General features: G+C 37.0%; 3 protein-coding genes across 3 annotated transcripts in view; 2 read left to right on the top strand and 1 right to left on the bottom strand.

Moving 5' to 3' along the window:
- The first annotated feature begins 41 nt into the window (after positions 1-41).
- On the top strand, positions 42-9,448 carry LOC110051973 (ubiquitin-conjugating enzyme E2 G1-like). Its single transcript, XM_020758089.2, has 5 exons — positions 42-195; positions 297-399; positions 537-634; positions 5,232-5,410; positions 6,162-9,448. Exons 1-5 carry the CDS (start codon positions 147-149, stop codon positions 6,246-6,248), a joined length of 516 nt encoding a protein of 171 aa, XP_020613748.1. The 5' UTR covers positions 42-146; the 3' UTR covers positions 6,249-9,448.
- Positions 9,449-10,398: 950 nt separating this feature from the next.
- On the bottom strand, positions 10,399-17,005 carry LOC110051971 (uncharacterized). Its single transcript, XM_020758086.2, has 8 exons — positions 16,745-17,005; positions 16,560-16,610; positions 15,588-15,779; positions 14,258-14,544; positions 13,091-13,173; positions 12,420-12,640; positions 11,640-11,797; positions 10,399-11,166 (listed from the first exon to the last, which is right to left on the bottom strand). Exons 1-8 carry the CDS (start codon positions 16,913-16,915, stop codon positions 10,551-10,553), a joined length of 1,779 nt encoding a protein of 592 aa, XP_020613745.2. The 5' UTR covers positions 16,916-17,005; the 3' UTR covers positions 10,399-10,550.
- Positions 17,006-17,107: 102 nt separating this feature from the next.
- Positions 17,108-19,337, top strand: part of LOC110051976 (heterogeneous nuclear ribonucleoprotein L-like) — a 32,148-nt gene continuing 29,918 nt past the window's right edge. Inside the window, exon 1 of the mRNA XM_089279353.1 lies at positions 17,108-17,499. Within this exon, the coding sequence (XP_089135479.1) occupies positions 17,154-17,499 (346 nt within the window). The 5' untranslated portion in view covers positions 17,108-17,153. The remainder of the gene's footprint in view (positions 17,500-19,337) is intronic.

Raw genomic sequence — 19,337 nt, 5'->3', positions numbered from 1 at the left:
ATGAGTTGACTTCCGGTTGCGGACAGCATGAAAACGAGGTAAATTACTCACAGAGTATGCGTGAGAAGTTCGAAAAATTTTGAGAGGTCTTTGGTTGTTTTAAGACTTGTCTTCAAACGGCGTACTTTGTCTTGTTGGCCAGCTAAATGAGTGCAGAACAACAAGGTGCTCTTCTTCTCAAGAGACAGCTTAAGGGTATGCGATCTTTCTCGGTTTTTAGCCAAAACTGTGGCTGTTTTTGCGTGATATTTGTGCCAATGCAATGCTAATTCGATGGCGTCGTTTCCTTTCACCAGAACTAACCAAGAATCCGACTGAAGGTTTTTCTGCTGGCCTTATCGACGATGACAATCTTTTTAAATGGGAATTAATGGTGGTTGGACCCCCGGACACCTTTTAGTAAGTTTGCGCAAAAAATGCTTTTGTAGTCGTGATTATACAGGGCGCTCTTTCCGTGGTCTCGTGTACATGTTTTACCTCCCTTAATATTTACAAGTCTAAAGCTCATTCTGTCCTTTTTTTGTTGTCTGCTGTAGCGAGGGAGGCTTGTTCAAAGCGCACTTGTATTTTCCTAAAGAATACCCACAAAGACCACCGAAAATGAGATTTATATCGGATTTCTGGCATCCAAATGGTAAGTTCGTCACGACTTGGCATGATTTTTCCAATGCGTGTACCTTTCCTTTGCACGTTGTTCTTTCTCTTTGTTTTGTGCCGCGATGACGTTTTTATGTTAGATGATTCTTCTTTCGTTTAGACACGGCTTCCTCAAAGATTGAAAGTAAAACTCTTTGGGCATGGATAAATAGCCAATTTTTATCAACAAAAACCCATTTTAGGCTTTTTTAAGCTTATATTCAACTATAAGGACCCCTAATCATGAGTTCTAAATTTCCTCGTAAGGTTATATATCATATTGATGATCATATTTTGTGTTAAACTGGTCGATTTTTCAGACAATTGTAAGCAATGATTGATCTTTGTTTCTGGGTCACCTCATTTCTTCTGAATTCGTGTATATTTGTCTTTTTTTATCCCACTATTAAATAAATTAATTAATTAATCATAACTTTAACAAAATTCTTGATTCTGATTGGTCTCCTATTTGTCATGTAAGTGATAATGGCATGTGATCACAGTGCTGGAAATAATTTTTCTTCTTTAACAGGACATGTGTCCTTTCAAATCTTCATTTTGGTCGGACATCTCATCAATTTGATCGGACATTAATTTGCATAATTGATTAGCATAATTAATTAGCATAATAAAATTTATAAGCATGCTGTAAAGATTTTCAATACAAATCCTTGAAAACTAAATTTGAATTTGATTTATTTATCATTTATGATTAACTAGATGACTTTATCTACTAGATGACTGCAACAATCTCTCCTGGTTATGTGTTCTTCAAGCAAACCTAGTTTCCTATTGAAAGCTACTATTAAAGCAGGAGCCCATCACTAGGAGTGTAAAACTACCCCAATTATTCCTGTCCCAACATTTTCACAGGCCGATCTATTTTTAGTTTGAATTTACGCGAATTCAGACCCCCATAGGACTCTAGCCGAGTATGGTACATACTTGAAATGCTAACAGCATATCGCAATGCACGTAACACATAATAGGGTGATTTCTGAAGAGTACTTTATTTGGCAAGTACAGGAAAGATGAACACTTCTGCTTTATGATATGGCAGCAGTCCATAATGGGCTCCTGGATATGGCTCAGACTGTCAGAGTCATAAGGGCCCAAAATTAAAAAATTCTTGAGTGGCCATCCGGCAATGTAAGTGATAAAAATCAAGGAGGAATTTTATTCAGAAAAGAATTCAATCATAAAATCTGTAAAGAAAAAAATTCCAACACCTTTTTGGCCGCTAATTTTGTATAGGTAGCTGATGTAATGTCTATGAAGGATTCACGCATTCCAAGAGACACCATCGGTAGGCATACATGACCTACTCAATGCTCAAGGGTTTGCAATGCATTATAGGGCAACTTCCAACACATTCAGCCATTTGCAAGTTTTCCAATGTGAGAGAATCCTCCACAGCAAAGCAAAAGGATATATTGCTTTCTTTTCTTATGTTGAATATCGTAGAAGCAAAGATCTTTGACTATGTATTTCTAGAGGGACATAGTGTCTGAGAAAATAACCGTTATTGATCGTCATAACAGAGAAACGTAGTCGCCATTGTGGTAGCCTGTGAACACAGACGTATTTTCGGCTGTCCACTAAACCAGAATTTTTAGTCGCCAAAGATGAAATTTTAGCCGCATTGGTGACCGTACCAGTTGCAATTTTGAGCCTTTAAACAATGTATCTAACCAAATTTTATGGATGGAGTAGGAGACAGGGCTCAAAATTGCGACTCACTGGTTGCCAATGCGACCAAAAATTGAGCACTGGTGACTAAATTTTCAGAAGTGGTCGCCAGCTGGCAACTCGCATTTTGTCCGATAACTAAAGAAAACCACAACACAACTTTTGTTTTTAAATCTTTATATTAGGAAATCAATTGGATATGGTAGCTAGTACACAACTCACCTTTCTGTCCCCAGTAAAATAATGTCTGAATATTACAAGATAATTGGAAAAATTGAATGTATTTCAACACGTCAATACTGCGTTCACGGCATGCCATACTGTTTCAGCGGCTTCTTCCGAAACTGGGATCGCAGGCCAACTTCAACACCATGTGCTTTTCATTTGCTGCGAAAATGTCGGCAGACACCAGTCAGTTGAAGGAGTGACGTGAGTTTTTACTTGTGGGGAATGGAGATTCAGCCAAAAGGTTAATCCAAACTTTGAATCCTTCGAAGAAAGCAAGTCGAAAATAAAGAACGGCATTTCGAAGAAGTAGCAAAGGGAAAATACGCAAGGACCCGTTTTTGTCTCACAATGAAAACCACGGACTTAAAACATCTTCATTTGAAAATAAAATGACTATGGAGACAACCATCACCTTTGGACCAGAGACATATCACCTGAGAACAACAGTAGCTTTATAATTAAGTGTTACTCATGTTGTTTCTAATAGTTTTCACTCTTCAATTGTGACTTCTTGCATGCAAAGTAACGTATAAAATCGTGTTCTTGTGTAAGTTATTTATAAATAAGTTGGCGACCAACATTTACAATCTGGAGACCAAAATTTTTCCGTTAATCACCAGCTGGCTCCCAAATGAAAAAGTTAATTTCGAGCCCTGGGAAAATAACTTGGTGTTGGTTAAATGTTTGGACATCATGTCCGATCATAATGTGAAATTGGCCGGACATATTCAAAATTTGGTTGGACAATGTCCGATGACCGACTGTTATTTCTAGCCCTGGATCATATGGGTGTCAAATTACAAGTATTCAATTGCAACTTTTAGGAACTAGGTACCTACTATATTAAGACACCTGTGTCATTCGCACATCAGTTAGGTGCACTTTAATGGCTTCCTGTTTGTTTCCTCACTGTCTGTAAACTTAAAATACTACCATCTTTTTCACTTGAAAGAAGTTCTTAATGACTTTGTAATCTCAAATTTTGCTGTTAATAAGATTTAAATGGCCCATTTCCGAGTTGCCTTTTGCCTCTGTGTTAGAACAAGTCTTTGTATGAAACAATTCTTATGAAAATTTGTTCCATCTGCTCTTTCATTTTCATGCAAATCCAAACTCCTCTCCATATGAAATGTTTTGCGTGAGGAATTGTTATTAGTAGTTGGACCTTGTGTTGTACAATTCAGATAATAATTGTGTGTGTAATTTCAAATCTGCCTTGCTCGATGCACTTGTCTGATTTTGACATTAACTGCCCGCTTACTTCCTGAATTGTACTCCACTTGCTCCAGTTACTATTACCAGGGTTTGAAAAAAGTGTTGTCCAATTATCTGGGACAAGCAGATTTTCCTACCAGGCAAGTAACTTTTCATTCTCACTTGGTAAAGGGAAAGTCTGCATATGAGCCAAGTGGCCCATCAGGCCGGAGCTTATTCCGGTTTCTGTAGCATGAAGCGACTAGGAGTATTTCTACTCCCCCCTGGATGGAATGCTAGTCCATCGCAGGGTTACCCCCAGCATTAAGTTCGCCGGTACCCATTTATACACCTGGGTGGAGAGAGGCACTGTGAGAGTAAAGTGTCTTGCCCAAGAACACGACACGATGTCCCCGGCCAGGGCTCGAACCCGGACCGCTCGATCTGGAGACGAGCGCACTAACCATGAGGCCACCGCCATTCTCACTTGCCCAGATCAATAAATACTAAAATCCTGCAGAATATGATCACAATGAGATTTTAATTAATCAGTTATTTAATGAGTGTAGGATCAGATAAAAATGCCAGTCTATGACACAATAAATTTCAACCTATGACCTCTTGCATACCAGGCGGAATCTCCGGTTACTAAGCTACTGAGAACATGTGATGGATTCACCAGCAGTTCTCAGTGAACGGGAGGTGCAGTGGCCCTCATGGTTAGTGCCTGATGGGTCACTTCGCTCGTATACAGACTTTACCTACATACCTTTTACCTCTCAGTGAGCATGAAACTGGTATTGCAAGACGTAATGGTTTCAAATCCTATCAAGGACTCTTGATTTGTCCAAGCTCCATGATGTACTTGTAGGTGATGAACATCTCTTCAGGGTTTCACAGAGGCTCGTATTTACCCTGATTCAATATTTTACCATACACTAAAGACTTTGAGATTGCTAATCCTAGCCGAATATATCAGCAGGATGCTTGGTACTGAAGAACCGAGCAAAATTACCAAGCTCCTCAATAGTTCTCACTAGCTCAGTGGTTAAAATATCAGACTGGTACAGTAGAAAGTCTTAGGTTTGAAGAAAAGGAGAACTTGACATGAGATCAAGATTCGCTTAGGGCTTTTTTCTACGCACCCCTTCAATTGTCCCACACTCATCACATTTTAGGAAGCTTTTATTTACAATCATTTCCTTTCTAATGAACTTAAATCAATATGCAAAAGATATATACAAACCTACCCAACCCTGCCAAAAAGCAAAATTTTTCTTTTTTATACAATTCAAGCAGACCAATGTTGCAGACAATTTCTGTTTCAAATGAAAGGGGAGTTCCTTTAACTTACTAGGGGTTTCAACTAACACCAGAGACTTAAAATATTGACTTATAATAATTTATTAAGTTATTGATTTTTTTTACAAACCATGATTCCTAAAAAAAGGTAGTGATGTAGTGTTGTTTTTTTTTTTTTGTAGTGCACAAAGATGGTGAAGTCTGTATCTCAATCCTTCATGAACCTGGTGAAGACAAATTTGGTTATGAACGTGCATCAGAACGTTGGTTGCCAATCCACACAGTTGAATCTATTTTAATGAGTGTTATTTCCATGATTTCTGACCCTAATGACGAGTCTCCCGCCAATGTCGATGCTGCTGTAAGTACACTGTACTGCTCTTTTTTTCTGTCGTTTCTCAAGTAGTAATTTTCCTTCCAAGTTGCAAGTAGGTACAAGATAAATAATAAATAAGTGAATAATAAATTAGAATGATGTTTGAACCTGTCTTCCTACATTAATTTATTTCTAGGAAATCAACAGTAAGCTTCATAATGAATTTTAGAGGTGCTGTACAACATTATTGTGAGAAACTAGATACTCTCCTACCTTACAAACCATGTTCGAGGTCCATACTGTAAGTTATGCACCAAGTTTTTTCCACTTTGATTTATGGCTGGCGCACTTCACACTTAGGCCATAAAACAAGGATCTGTAACTTACAGTACAGACCGAGAAGACAAGATTAGTAAGATATTTATTATATCTCTACTGTGCTTCTGAGTGGTTTGGGAATGATTGCTATTCATGCAGAACGTCTTCAACTTTCTGACACATGTCTAAAGCGAAACAAGTCAATATGAAATCATTGTTTAAAAAGTCTTCAGCACGTTTCAATACACAATTTAAAGTAAAAGAAAGTTTTAAACTTTACTTGCTATAAAAGTTTAAAAAAATTGCGATAAATCTCGAAACATTTTGGTAACAAAAACAGCTTTACATATTAGCGGGCCGTGCAGTAGAATACCATTATAAAGCCCGCTAAATTGACCAATCACAGTGCATGTAGTAACTGAGAGATATAGTAATAACTTGTTTGTTGAATGGCTTTCTTGTATGATTTACTTCACAGAAAGAATGGAGGGAAGATTACTATGGAATTTTCAAGAAGAAAGTCAAAGCATGTGTTAAGAAAAGTCAAGACGATCTCATATCCTAATCATTGTACAGTACTCTTTTTTGCCTTTGGAGGAGACAACAAAAATGCAGAATTATAGTCATAGTCATTAGTAATACTTATATAATTAAGTTTGCAGGGGTTTCGAATTAAGATACTACTGGCAGTTTACAAGAGAATTTCATTGTTTGTGAATTTGTTTACATTAGCACAAAATATGATTAACCAAATTAAAGATAACCAGTGTTCAACTTTTGAGCAGCTTTTTCAACCAGAACAGGGATTGGCAAATTATAAAATGTAGCCATATAGAATCAGAAATTTAAGCCTGCTGTAGAGAGTGTACAGTACAACTTTTAGTTTGCAAATGGTAGGTGACTGACATGCACATTGCAGCATGTTATTGACTGTACTTTGCAAGAAAAGAAAAATAACTAGGTTGAACAGGAATGTGCATTAATTACTATCAGAATAAAGCATTAGTTTTTAGACCTCAAATTGTGCTCTTGAACATCAAAGGTAGCCGTAGTGATTATATGCCTTCAGATCTCTATGACCAGTAAGCTTTTGCATGAATTTACAGTATATTTAACTGGTGCTAAGCCGAACAATTGCTGCCTGCCTTTATACTTACTGGTAGCTAATATCAGTGTCAAGCCCTGGAAACTGTTGCTTAAAAAGGGTACAGTTTTTCCAGGTCGCATTCAACTTCATCACGTCATTCCTAGAGCTTTACCATTAGGAGCCACTGTACTGTAAACCATTTGATTGAAACCCCTGCAATATATAGCTTGCTAGATTCTTGCAACATTTTTGTAATATATTTCTCACATTGCTTTCTATACATGTTGCAGAAGCTTACCATTTTTTGGCTGTTGTAGTTTATTGGTGTAAGCAGCTGCATGAAAAGGTTGATAATAGCTTATTATAAGTTGATGGTCAATTAACCTTGAATCAACGAGAAAAATTCTGACTCTTTTATATTAATTCACACTGCTGTGAATCTGAGTAAATGTGATTCAAATCACAAGGCTGGAATATTGTTGTGTAATATGTTGCTCGACATCTTTTTCTTGACACAAAATATGTGAACAAATGTGGATCCTTTGCAATCATAAGATTTTCAAGCGTAATTAGTTGGAAAATGTAATGATCATCATTCTTTCTTGGTAACAGTGCACCATATACAATACATAAGTTGTAACATACATGTACTTAACACTTCTTTTCAATGAAAAAACAACTTCTCTTGCTTTCTCTCAAGTGAATGTAATTAACAGTATCATGACTAATGATGGTGCTGATTTGTACAATGGTAAATTATAAGGCAGCAGAATACAAAGTTAAAACTAAAATGAAATAGCAACTTATCACCATTTAACAATCCTGAGCTCAACTATGTCTAAAATGTTTAAAAAAAACCTTTCAGATTCTTTCAACTGTAAGTTCTGGCCATCTCTGTTCCACACAATGTTATGCCATTGGACTACAAGAACCATATACCCCTACCTCTTAAACAACAACAGAAACAAAACCAGTCTGACTTTTTATACTATACAAAGGTATAATGCAACTTGATTTTACTTGGTGTCCTATAGATACTCTGACAATGATTTGAGTTACTTTTAGTACTGGATATCAAATAAATTCGCCCTGCCCCAAACATCCTTTGGTTTTTTCTTGATATTTAGGTATTCGTACATTTAGAAGGAAATGAGCTGCTTACAGTACATTCAAGTTTCGGAGACAAAGCTTGGTCGTCAACTTAAAAGGAAAATATTCTGCCTAGGGCTAAACATCCTTATTGCTTTCTTTGTTTGAATTTGGCCTTAATTTTGGAGACTGTTTGAATCTGTGGCTGGTTTTCGACAAAGTGCACTTTGTCAAATTAATTTTCTACATCCAGATTTTTAAAATTCTTGATTGGGGTGTTAATTCTGTGTTTGTTATTAATAATGATTTGGAAACCATGCATTCTGACTTTGCTGATTGAGGTTGATTGATATGTTTTTTTTTTGCATTGTGCTTGGTTTCTTCTTACCTGTTACAAGGCACTGCAAATAATTATAAGTCTGGTCCAATTGGACACCCTAATTGCAATCGTGTCTACATTGGTAGCCTAAGCTTTGCATGATTCTTAAGTTTCAGCTACCATATCCACAAATGTGTTGCTTCTAAGGTATGTACTGCGTTACTTGGAAAACTTGCTTGACATATTTCTTACAACCCTTTAAACTTTGGGATTGTATGATCACTATCTTGCAATGTGCAGTTCCAGAAAGTATCCATACCCACCCCAAAGAAGGTTAATGGGAATTCCAAGGGGGAGGGGTCACAAAATCTTAAGTATGAAGGTATTATACTGGAATTTCAAAAGGGGTAGGTGGGGGGGGGGGGGGGTTCAAACTAAAAGCCATCCGTGGGAGGTGTATGTGTATTTTCTGGAACAAAACAACAAGGGTCACAAGCAAGGAAATGATCTAACATTTTCTTGCCATTTTCATGCCTTAAAACTATTACCACAGTACTATGTGTGTTCTACTAGAAATGTCTGGAGACTTGCAAGAGTTGACAAGTTGATATTAAGCATTTGTGTTCATTTACTTGTTTTACGCAACAAAGTTATTCAGAAATGCTCACAAAAACTACAAAATCCTGACTTGATTCAACAGCTTGCTGCTGCTGTGTGCAGATTTATGTCAGTGTTTTGTATAGCCCCCCTTGTACATGTATGCATCTGTTCCTTCGGCATGTCACATAGGGGTTCAGTAGGGTTTAATATCTTGTCAACTGGTGGCTAGTATAAAGAATTGGAATATAGCAGTGTGGTAATTAGGAGCAAGAAACTGCCATTATTTGGATTGCAAGAAAATGTTAGTGGCAACTCTTTCATTATTTGAGCAAGCTTGATCATACAACTGCAAAGTCGTGCTGAATGAGAGCTAAGACAACTTTTGGGTCCTCTTCCTCAATAACCCTTTCTTTCGCTATTTTGATCCAGCCTGAATGAATGAATGAATGAATGGCAGCAAAGGAGGCTATGCTTTATTCCTTTAATGGGCAAAATACAGATGTGATAATAATAATGAAATAATTTCTTGTAGTGTACTAACAGTGTTTCAGTGAAAAGGTTTATCTGCATCAATAAGTTTGTACTGTATAAGCTAAATGACTGTATATTTGATATTATGCTTGAAATGTACAGTACATTTATTGCACAAAATAAAGAAATTTTTAAGGAAGCTAAGTTGTGGATGATTGTTCTTTGTCAATTTTTCATTGACTGCAAATATTATATAAATATTACAGTCAAAATAGTTCAAAATAATTGTGAGTTTCCTGGACAAAGGAACCCTTTGTCAGAAGGTTCTTCTTATTTGTCAATTTGGAAAAATTATAAAGTGAAGGTTTTTCCTACATGGGTGCTATGTTGTAGAACAGCCTTTCTGGTGAACTTTGATCTACAGTTTCTTTCAGTGAATTTAAAGGTAAACTGCGTCATTACAGCTTTGAATGAGACACTACGTCCTTGAAAAGCAGCTTTGGTAACATGATAGGTTTTTATTCTTATAATACTATTAAAATAATTATTAGTTATTTTAGTTAGGCAGACTTATATATTATACTTTTAAATTATGCTGAAGGAATTTTTACCATGTATAAATAAAGTTATCAGCATCAACTCATACCACCTGCGGTTTCACGGTGTCGAGTTGGCAGCTAATCAGCATAACTTGAATAACATGGAGAAATAGTCTGTTATTTGTACTATTTCAGATTTGTGTAAATAGTGAAAGGGTAACGCTTGAACCAATAACAAACTGGTACATGCTTGCATACTAATCTGTAAATGAGAGGTGAGAGGAGCTGTTCCTCATCAGACATGGTTACCGTATTTGCCCCCCTAAGCATCCCATAATAGTTATTTGAAACAACAGAACTAAAACTGGCCATATCGCCAAAAAGGTCCATTAAAGTCTTGGAGGAGCTTTGCAAAATACATGTACAACCCATGTTGGACTCACGATAGACCTAAACACCACACTCGGGTTGTTGGGAAAGTGGTTAATGCTATCTACGCACCGGATAAATCCAGCAGATAGCTTGGTTTGTTTTCCTAACACTTATCCACTAGAAAGCGATTTGTCCAGTGGATAGCGTTATCCAGCCTTCGAACAACTGGGGCCTGAAATTTAACACTAGCACGGTAGCTTTTATTTAATTATGTCTGGACAAGAAAAAGAATACTTCACAGTGTTAATCAGTGTATGACCACGTATAATCACATATTTGTTACAAAAAATGTTACGTCTCACAAATCTTTCACATCAGTCACAAGTCACATTAATCACTGTCACTGCTTACTAACACTCTTGCTCGCCTGGGTTTTTTCTTCTTAACTAAGGGTGACGTCTCAAGTTTAATAACAGTATCACTCTTGTGTACCAAAGAAGTCTCTGTTCTCTTGTGATTACTGATGGTTTTAAGCTGATGGTTGGTTAAGCCACTTTTCTTTCGTTGCATTTCAGTAGGGGAAATGGCATAACCTTCTAAGTGATCAAATGAAGTACTTGGAGACCTGCGCTGTCTTTTGGTGAATATCGATCGCTTTTTGTTAGATTGAGGAGTGGGTTTTACAAATGTAACAATGGAGAAATCGTCTTCCTGCATCTCAGTGGATGTAGATGTTGAGGGAGAACCAATGCCTCGTTGTTGCAGCTCCTGCCTTGCACAAAACTTGTTAGTCTGTTTATTTTCACTCTTTCTTGTAGTGACAGATGTTTTTGATACATTTTGGCATTCCTTTTCTTTCTTGACATCACTTCTAGCTTTAACCCTTGCTTTCTTGATTCGCTCACTTAAAACTTCATTCTCAGAATCACTACTACTTTCATATGCTTCACTGTGACTGGAACTTTCTCCATTTTCAACTGGCTTCTTTCCTTTACAGGCCCGTTTCCTGCGAGATTAAAATAATATCATTGTAAATAGAGTGGTTTTCAACTGAGTGTCGAAAGTAATTAGGCAATTACTTTGGTTTTGGTTTTGGTTTTGGTTTTAATATAATGGTTTTAGATTGGCTGAGTAGTCTAATTGGTAAGTAATTGGTTTGGTTTTGGTTTTACGACACTCAATTGAAAACCTCTATGCAGTAATACAAATGACTTGCTTGCAAATTATAGCCAATGGGGAACATGGTTTAAGGATTAAGAGCCCTGCTAACATGAGAAGTGGTTTTCAATAAATAAAATTTCACTTATGCTTCATACTTTCCCTTTAAATCTTTTGCTTTTGAAACCCTATCCCTCAAAATTTCTAATGATCTCCCTGTCAGTGTGGTTGGTATAATGGAATTTCTTGGAACCACACATTTGTGGACAGGAATGTTTATTATCAAAGTTGCATTTGGTATCTGACACATGCATAATTTACCTAGTAACTGTCCTCTGATTAGTTGTAGATGGGGTCAAAGAATGTGCTTCAGCTCGTTTTGTGGCCATGCTGATCCAGCCATCAGTCGATCGCTGGTTGGTTGGTGATCTACTTCTTGAAGATGTCCCTGGTTGAAATTCATCATCACTGACAGAGGTCTGATGAATCAAGGAAAGAGCACACAAATGCTTTTAAAGCACATGCACTTATAACCTGGCCAAATATTGTTCTTAACTATAATTTTTAGTTTCCTTGCCTGCTTCCAACCTCTGAAAGAATAAAGTTAAATTTATTGAAAACTCATATATTAGGTGACTACCATTCATTTCTTTAGCCAATTCTTGACAGCAAGGTTTGAAATTGCTGGCATCAGTTTATGCAATAACCATCAGTTAAAATCAAATTGGCTAATTCACAATATTTAAGTTAATACACTAACAGAGGCACAGTGGCCTCATGGTTAGTGTGCTCAACTCCATAGCAAGCAGTCCTGGTTTGAGCCCTGGCCAGGGACACTGTGTTGTATTCTTGGGCAAGACACTTAACTAACTTGGTGCCTCTCTCTACCCAGGTGTATAAATGGGTACCGACGAATTTAATTTAATGCTGGGGGTAACCCTGCGATGGACTAGCATCCCATCCAGGGGGGAGTAGAAATACTCCTGGTCACTTCATGCTACTGGAACCAGTAAGAAAAAAAGTATGGAAAGTTTAATCATTTTTGTTCAGTGACAGAACCATAATTATATCTACTGCATCATCCTTTGTTATCTTCCTTACCTGTCTCTTTCTTTTACTCTTGCTACTCTCCTCCTGAGGTTCCTGTTGTTTCCTAGGTTTGTGTGATCGTTGTGATCTCCTATTGGTACTAGCATTAGGTCTGGATGTTTCAGAACTTTTTCTTGTCCTAGAATTATTGTGTTTTCTTGTTTTCACCTTACGTTTGCCTTTGGACTTCTTACTGTGAGTTCCAAATGGTACTGCAATATTGTACCGCTCATCTAATGACACAAAATTATTTAAAATACTAAACTTGTAATTCAAGAAAGACAAGAAAACATGTGTTTCTGAACTATTTTATGGCTGTTTATAGACTTTTTCCCAATTCTGTACCATAACAGTTACAAAAATATGTTTAGTATGATCTAATCCATAAACTAAAGAAACTCTTTCATGTCTCTGTTTTAGTGGTTTTTGAAACATTGCTTTATATTATTGTTTCAGGGCTTTCATTGAGGGCCAGGCACTGGGCAAATTGACCCGCTGTGAGGATGATTTTGCCCGTCTAGTTTGACCATCTAGAGGAAAGTTTTTCTTCAAAAATGTTTGCCCGCCTGTTATAGCCAGTCGTACTGAAAACATTAGAGAAGCCCCTGTAGTTTACTGAGGTAGCAGCACCAGGGCAAGGTGCAATGGTTACTCACTATTATAACTAAGCAATAGCTACTTACCTGATGACTCATCATCTTCAACTATAAAGTTGCCAATGCTTGCAGGTGATAGACACAATACATCCACTCCTATCTCAGACAGGCTTATAAAGCAGAAAATTTCAAAATAATGATGCTTAAACTCTGAGGCAGCAAAGTCACTTATTACATAGCCTTGAGTTTTAGATTTCAAGCATCAAAGGAAAACAAGGTGTGCAGAGGAATCAATGGATAGAGACCTATGGTACTATAGCTTTCTGCATTCATTGTGGGCCAATCATACTTCTGTAGGTAAACATTTTTATTATCTTCCTTTACTCAGGAGGTCAGAAAATCAATCTAATAATATTATAAGTTGACTTGACAAATAAAAACTCAAGACAAACTAGAAACTACTAAGCAAGGTCATTGAATACATATTCTGTAAAGGAAAAGAATGTTTTCGTAAATTGACTTGGGCAAGTAACCAGAGGGACTTTTTTAAGACCTGGCACCCACCTGCCCACCCTACATAATTTGTATTTCAGCCGACTTGATCACTCCCTACTTCTTGGTACTTTAGTTTTTCCGACTGAAGCTGCTTTCCATACTATCGCTCTTAGTGACCATAACCAAGGCAGGAAAATATAGAGTGGTTTTCAATTGAGTGCCATAAAACCAAAACCAGAGTAATCACTCTGACCAATCACAAAGGATGCAGGCCATCCATTGAACCAATCAAAACTCGAAGTAATTACATATTGTGGATGCAAAGTGCAGGAAAATGTCGCACAAACAAGTTACAATAATATTGGTTTTGGTCTTACTTCCAACTGGATGAAAAAGTGATGCAAGTCTTTTCCTGGCAATTGTGCAGCATAGTTTATGTACCACCAATTACTTTTCGACACTCATTGAAAACCACTCTATTCATAGACAATTAAAAAATAGATTGACCTCCAATGGAATGGCACTAAACAAAGATACCAAACATTACCTGCACTACCAGTGGCAGGTTTTACCTCCTTCTTTGAATTGTTAAGGGTTACAAGAATCATTTCCAACAAAAACTACATAGTGGATGCATGTTTTAGGATATGAATCAGTGGCATGGGCGAAACTGCTCAATTTGTACCTTATTGCACAGTTCTATTTTCCTATTATTTATTACAATTACCAGTACTTAATTACAGCGTAAGCATACTGTACCTGTCAAAAGTGGAACTTCTTGTATTTCTTGAAGATGTTCTGAGAGTAGCACGCCTGTTACGGAACTGATATGGACTGGTTCTTTGTCCTACACTGTCATCATCACAGCTTTCTCCAGAACTACTTTCCTCACCATCATTATTAATCACGCCTAAATCTTCCTGGCTGTAAGTAGCATAAAGGTATGCTTGCAGTGCTTCATCAGTGTCATCGATGAAGGAGTCCTCATGGTCGTAATCATCAAGACGTAGCAGTCTGGATGTCTCAGAGTTGCCCCTTCTGTCAACCTAGAATTGTTTGCAAAGAACACTGACTTCAAAGAATGAAAATCTATATACCCAGCGTTATGATGTACATGTATATCAAGTAAGAGACCTATTTAGTAATAATAAACTGTTTTTGTTTTTGAAACCTCAGTGGTGACTCCTCAATGGCGTCAAATTGAAATTAATAAGGAACTTGCTAATAAATGTATTTGAAAGTGTTAATGACAATCAACACTGAACTTCAGTCAACATAGCACACAGAATTTGCATTTTATCATACAGTGTAGTTGCAAAACAAATATTCATGTGAAGATTAACTACGGTAATTAATATTGAATGGCTGTATCTTCTTTCATTTAGGAGGAGAAATAAACAGTTTCAGGATCTACTAAAAGATATTTTTGTCTATAGTAAATTAGTTATTTTTTTCAGAAGTTGCTTATTTCAAGGGTTATTGCTTATGAAGCTTTGTTATTACATGTGGCCTAGCAAGCGCAGTTTCCCATTGTGTATCATTAAACAAAATGAGAAACAAAACTTTGCCTGAAATGTCCAGTTCTCACTTGTTGACCAGTCCATAAGAACAAAAAGAAAAACTGCATAATGTGTGGTTGAGAACTATTGATGTGATTTAACGGATATGTGCTGCATAAAGAATCCCGCTCCAAAGCTTAAGTTTCCAACTGAAAGACACACACCCCATAGTGTAAATATGAATTTAAAAAGTTGATCTGCAATCTGAAGAAGCCTTACAACATCCTATCTTTTGTGATTTATTACCGATGAAAGTTTCCTGAAAGTTCCCCACAAGTCAAGAACTAACACTATTAATCAACTTAAGTTTGAAAAACAAAGTCAGCAACAAGAAATTGAGTCATGCGAAAGTGAAATAATTGATTTAGTTCTGTGGTTTACTAGACGCCAAGCAACTTGTTCAATCATTTAAAATTTAAAGTGCCATCAAGTGTCAATTAGAAGATACCCTGGGAAAAAAATTTGTCAAATTAAGCAACTGTCAATGAAGAAGTATCAATTTCACACAGATTAAACATATATACACAAACCTGTCGCCTTGTGCTTCTTGTCCGTGGATTTTCTACAGAAATAGAAGGTTCCTGATCACCATTAGAATTATCTGAGTCAATTGCATCAAGAAGGTCGTCAGCTACTAATTCGTCATCATCATTCCAGACTCTTTGATCGCAGTCTCCTACTCGAACTTTAGTTGGTGGAGATCTGAATGGGTCTAAATGAATCTGAAATTTATTTTTAAAATTTACCTGTATGAGACATTTTCGGGTAAAGGCAATTTATTATTTTGAGCTGATCAAACTTTGAGTAGTTTACCACACGAAACTTGAGTCATTATGTCTATTGGTGACTGTGATAAATAATAAAAAAAATGGTTTAATGAGAAACCTCAGAAAAGATCTGCTGCTCTTGGGAATAAGTCAAGATGAATTTCACTTTAAATATTCAAAAGAGAAAGGAGACGTGGAGAGGATGATAATGACATCTGCTTACTTTTACACTCATTTAAAATACATGGGAGTTTGGGATTAACATTCCATGTTTAACGTCACGTTTTATTGGCAGCAGTAGATAACATGTTTAAAAGCATGCACTTATCTTGGGCAACGGCTCGGATCACTAATGTATATCACGGTGGTTTTAATTTTCCTGTCAAGCCAAAACACACTAGTCAAGGTATTACTAGTATTTCAGAGGTAACCTGACACAAAGGTAATTCCAGTAATTAACTCTAAGCCGACGTTACACCTGCATCAACCCACATCTGTTAAGATTTATCGCTTCCTTGACAGGTAAAACTAAGAAAGTTATTATGCTAAAGAAACAAAATGCCTTAAAAATTAAAATCACGTGCCAAATTAGCTTTTAAAGTCTAGATCTAAAAAGCGCTATTGTATACTGCTGAATCAAAGTGGAAATATTCCGTCATGTGAGATCTTGATAGAACAAAACATTTAAGCTTATTTTTAATCGAATCATAACTTTTCTACGTCCGGTGGGGATACCTTTGTTATGCAACGGAATCGGGTCTTGCAAATCGGGCAGGTATTAGTATTCTGAAATGAAAACATACTTGGCGTTAGTGAGAGCTTTAATAATTGATTTTCATTTATCCATGAATCCAACAAGTGAGATATCCACTGATATTATAAAGTTAAAAACTAAATAAATTCAAAAGAAAAGTCCCGACCTCCGACCACTCCAATATGCATGGAAAACAGAACCAGTGATTGCAGACGCTCAATTTTCCACGACAAACGACCTTTTCCAAACAAATAATACAGTTAGAAGGTTCGTCAGGATGTTTTGAATCTTCAGTTGTAGTTTTGGTGCATTTTCGAGCTTTTGTCGACCGATACATCGCTGTTCTGTTTACGAATTTTACTTTTCAAAATGGCGCGTTTTTCAGGCAAGCAAAATGGCTGGCTAGCTCCGAAATAAATGGCGGGTTTTCATTGGTCAATATTTTAGAGCAATTTTGAGCCAATCACAATTGTTATATGATAGCTATGTGAGAGCCTGGAACGAGACATTTTTGTTGTTATTACCCGCTGACTCGCTTAATCGCTGATATTAGAAGGAAACATTTCATTGAAAACATGGCTGACATTGGCGGTATGATAGCCGCCACAGGCATCGAAAGCCCGAACAAACGGGCGAAAATGGATAGCGGACTGACAGCAACAAACTTCGATGAATCAAAATTTGCCAGATATTACAGAACAGACGCAGCCAGCTCTCCCACAAGCTCGCATTCCGCACCAGTTGTCAGTGATACATCAGCATATTATTCATACCCGTACACGTTCGCGAATTCTTTCTCTTCGTATTCGTATCCTTGTGGACAGCAGACGGACGCAGCAGCTTTGTACACATACCCCGCATCTTATGGCGTTCCCTACAGCACACTGAATGGCTTCAGCACGGAATATTCGCCATCCTCAGGTACTAGTATGCGCTTCCTTTGTAGCTTTTGCGCTGATATCGCTTAATGCGTTACTCGAAAAATCATAAATATTTCAGCTGGCGTACTCAGTTTCAACGTCAAAGCAGGAGTAATGTGTTGTGGAACGTCGCTTTGCCGTCATAGAACAGGGGGATTTAAGGTCAGAAAAAGAAATCGTGAGAGGGAATCAGCTATAAAATGTGCGCCGGGGCTGGGCGTGCACGAAATGCATGGTTTAATGTTCTTAGGGCACCATTACCTCTGAGTGTGTCTGCTTCCCTTGTCTGTTGTCTTAATATTGTTGTTAAACTTTGAAATTCATGTATTCTTAAATGACTGTCACGTTTAGTCAATAAACCATGAATGTTGTACCGCTTGGGCTCAAAAACGAATAAACGCCGTCGCCAGCACCGGGCGCATACGAGGAGTGCGTGTTTGAGATCGGCAAGGAAATGTCAATTGAAGGCTGTTATTGTGGCTTGTCAGTTATTTGTGAGCTCAATGACCACGCAATGTCTGGAACGGCTCTTCCTGAAAGAATGAAAGAAGGATATCTTTCAGTGATACTTGAACTGCCAAACAGCTGTACTACAAAAACGCGGAATGCGTCTGTTTATTTTCTGATGATCTGCTTTGTCAGAAGAAATCGCGGCTCGCCTGATGTGCGAATAGTACAAGGTACATTTCTTGAACCTCGCTGATATGAATGGAAATGTTAATGAAGAGGTTTTAGGGCAATATCGTGTTGACTTTCTCGTAGGAGTCGTGCAGGCTTTTCTAGCGATGTTATCGTGAGTTTAAATCTATACGTTAAATTTCGGGTCGCAGCTTCTGACTTGTGAACCACTGTAATTCTATCTTTTCCTAAAATGCGTAACACACTGATAAACGGCATTTTTCCCTGTTGATATTAATTTTCACAGTCATCTGACTTTTGATTAAAATATAAAAGAAACATACATCTTTAGTCATTGGGGCAATTATTGCTAGAGCAGATAATTGTTCGCACTTGCGTTTTCGTTTCGTACTTGGTTTAACACAACGGACCGTGAAATCTTTTGTTAACTTTGACTGATCGGTCAATAACAAAACTCACTGGACCACATCAGCGAGTTTATATTTGGAATCTCGGAAATACATACTTGAATTCATGAATACAAGAATTATTCAAATCAATGAACCGCCAGAGATTTACTCTAATGCCATTTATCTTGGCTCCTGTTTTGGCTGCAAGCATGCCACATCAATACAAATTGTCTTGGATTAGGGGTGCTTAAAATTCTCCCATGGTAACTTATTCAGAATGGAACATTTGATTCTGCCTCATTAAAATTTCTGAAAATCCCTGGAGCAAAAAAAAAAGTTTTTAAGTCTTTGTCTGACTGAGAAAATTCTGGGGATTTTTAACCATGGTAAGCAAAAGAAAATTACTCTGCTTAGTGTGATTTTCCTGAAATGACTTTCTTAATTAAGAGCTCTAAAGAGGAGATAAGAAATATTGTGCCTCACCTCAAAAAAAGTTTGTAAACTGTAAAATTGCTGTATCTAATTTTAGTTGAAGTAGATCCCTGTGACACATTTTTTCAGCTAACTATAAAAATAAATATTGCTTTAATTCATATTTTTTAGTTACATGCAAAGTATTAAACTTGCACCCCAAAGGACTCCAAGAAAATTTCTAGTCATTTTTATAATGATTACTTATTTTGAATTCTCAATATAATTCTATGACCACGAGGAATGTACTTTGAAAACAATGTTGTATTAAAATAGGTATTGTCAGACTTGCTTGGGGCTGATTTAACAAAGCTCGGGGCAGTTGTAGTCATTCCATCCT

The sequence above is a fragment of the Orbicella faveolata genome, unplaced genomic scaffold (genome assembly GCF_042242905.1).
Source record: "Orbicella faveolata isolate gen_17 unplaced genomic scaffold, um_ofav_v1 contig_47, whole genome shotgun sequence".
In the NCBI taxonomy this organism is placed as follows: Eukaryota; Metazoa; Cnidaria; class Anthozoa; order Scleractinia; family Merulinidae; genus Orbicella; species Orbicella faveolata.
This window is presented reverse-complemented; position numbering and strand designations above follow the sequence as displayed.

What these genes read in the sequence shown, in the direction of transcription:
- LOC110051971 (XM_020758086.2), bottom strand. Translation starts at nt 16,915, where the DNA reads ATGTATCGGTCGACAAAAGCTCGAAAATGCACCAAAACTACAACTGAA. An exon ending in GATTCCGTTGCATAACAAAG is followed by an intron (nt 15,780 to 16,559) that starts GTATCCCCACCG and finishes AATAAATTTCAG; the next exon opens with ATTCATTTAGACCCATTCAG. An exon ending in AGAGTAAAAGAAAGAGACAG is followed by an intron (nt 11,798 to 12,419) that starts GTAAGGAAGATA and finishes TTGATTCATCAG; the next exon opens with ACCTCTGTCAGTGATGATGA.
- LOC110051973 (XM_020758089.2), top strand. Translation starts at nt 147, where the DNA reads ATGAGTGCAGAACAACAAGGTGCTCTTCTTCTCAAGAGACAGCTTAAG. An exon ending in TCTCAAGAGACAGCTTAAGG is followed by an intron (nt 196 to 296) that starts GTATGCGATCTT and finishes TCCTTTCACCAG; the next exon opens with AACTAACCAAGAATCCGACT. An exon ending in CCGCCAATGTCGATGCTGCT is followed by an intron (nt 5,411 to 6,161) that starts GTAAGTACACTG and finishes TTTACTTCACAG; the next exon opens with AAAGAATGGAGGGAAGATTA.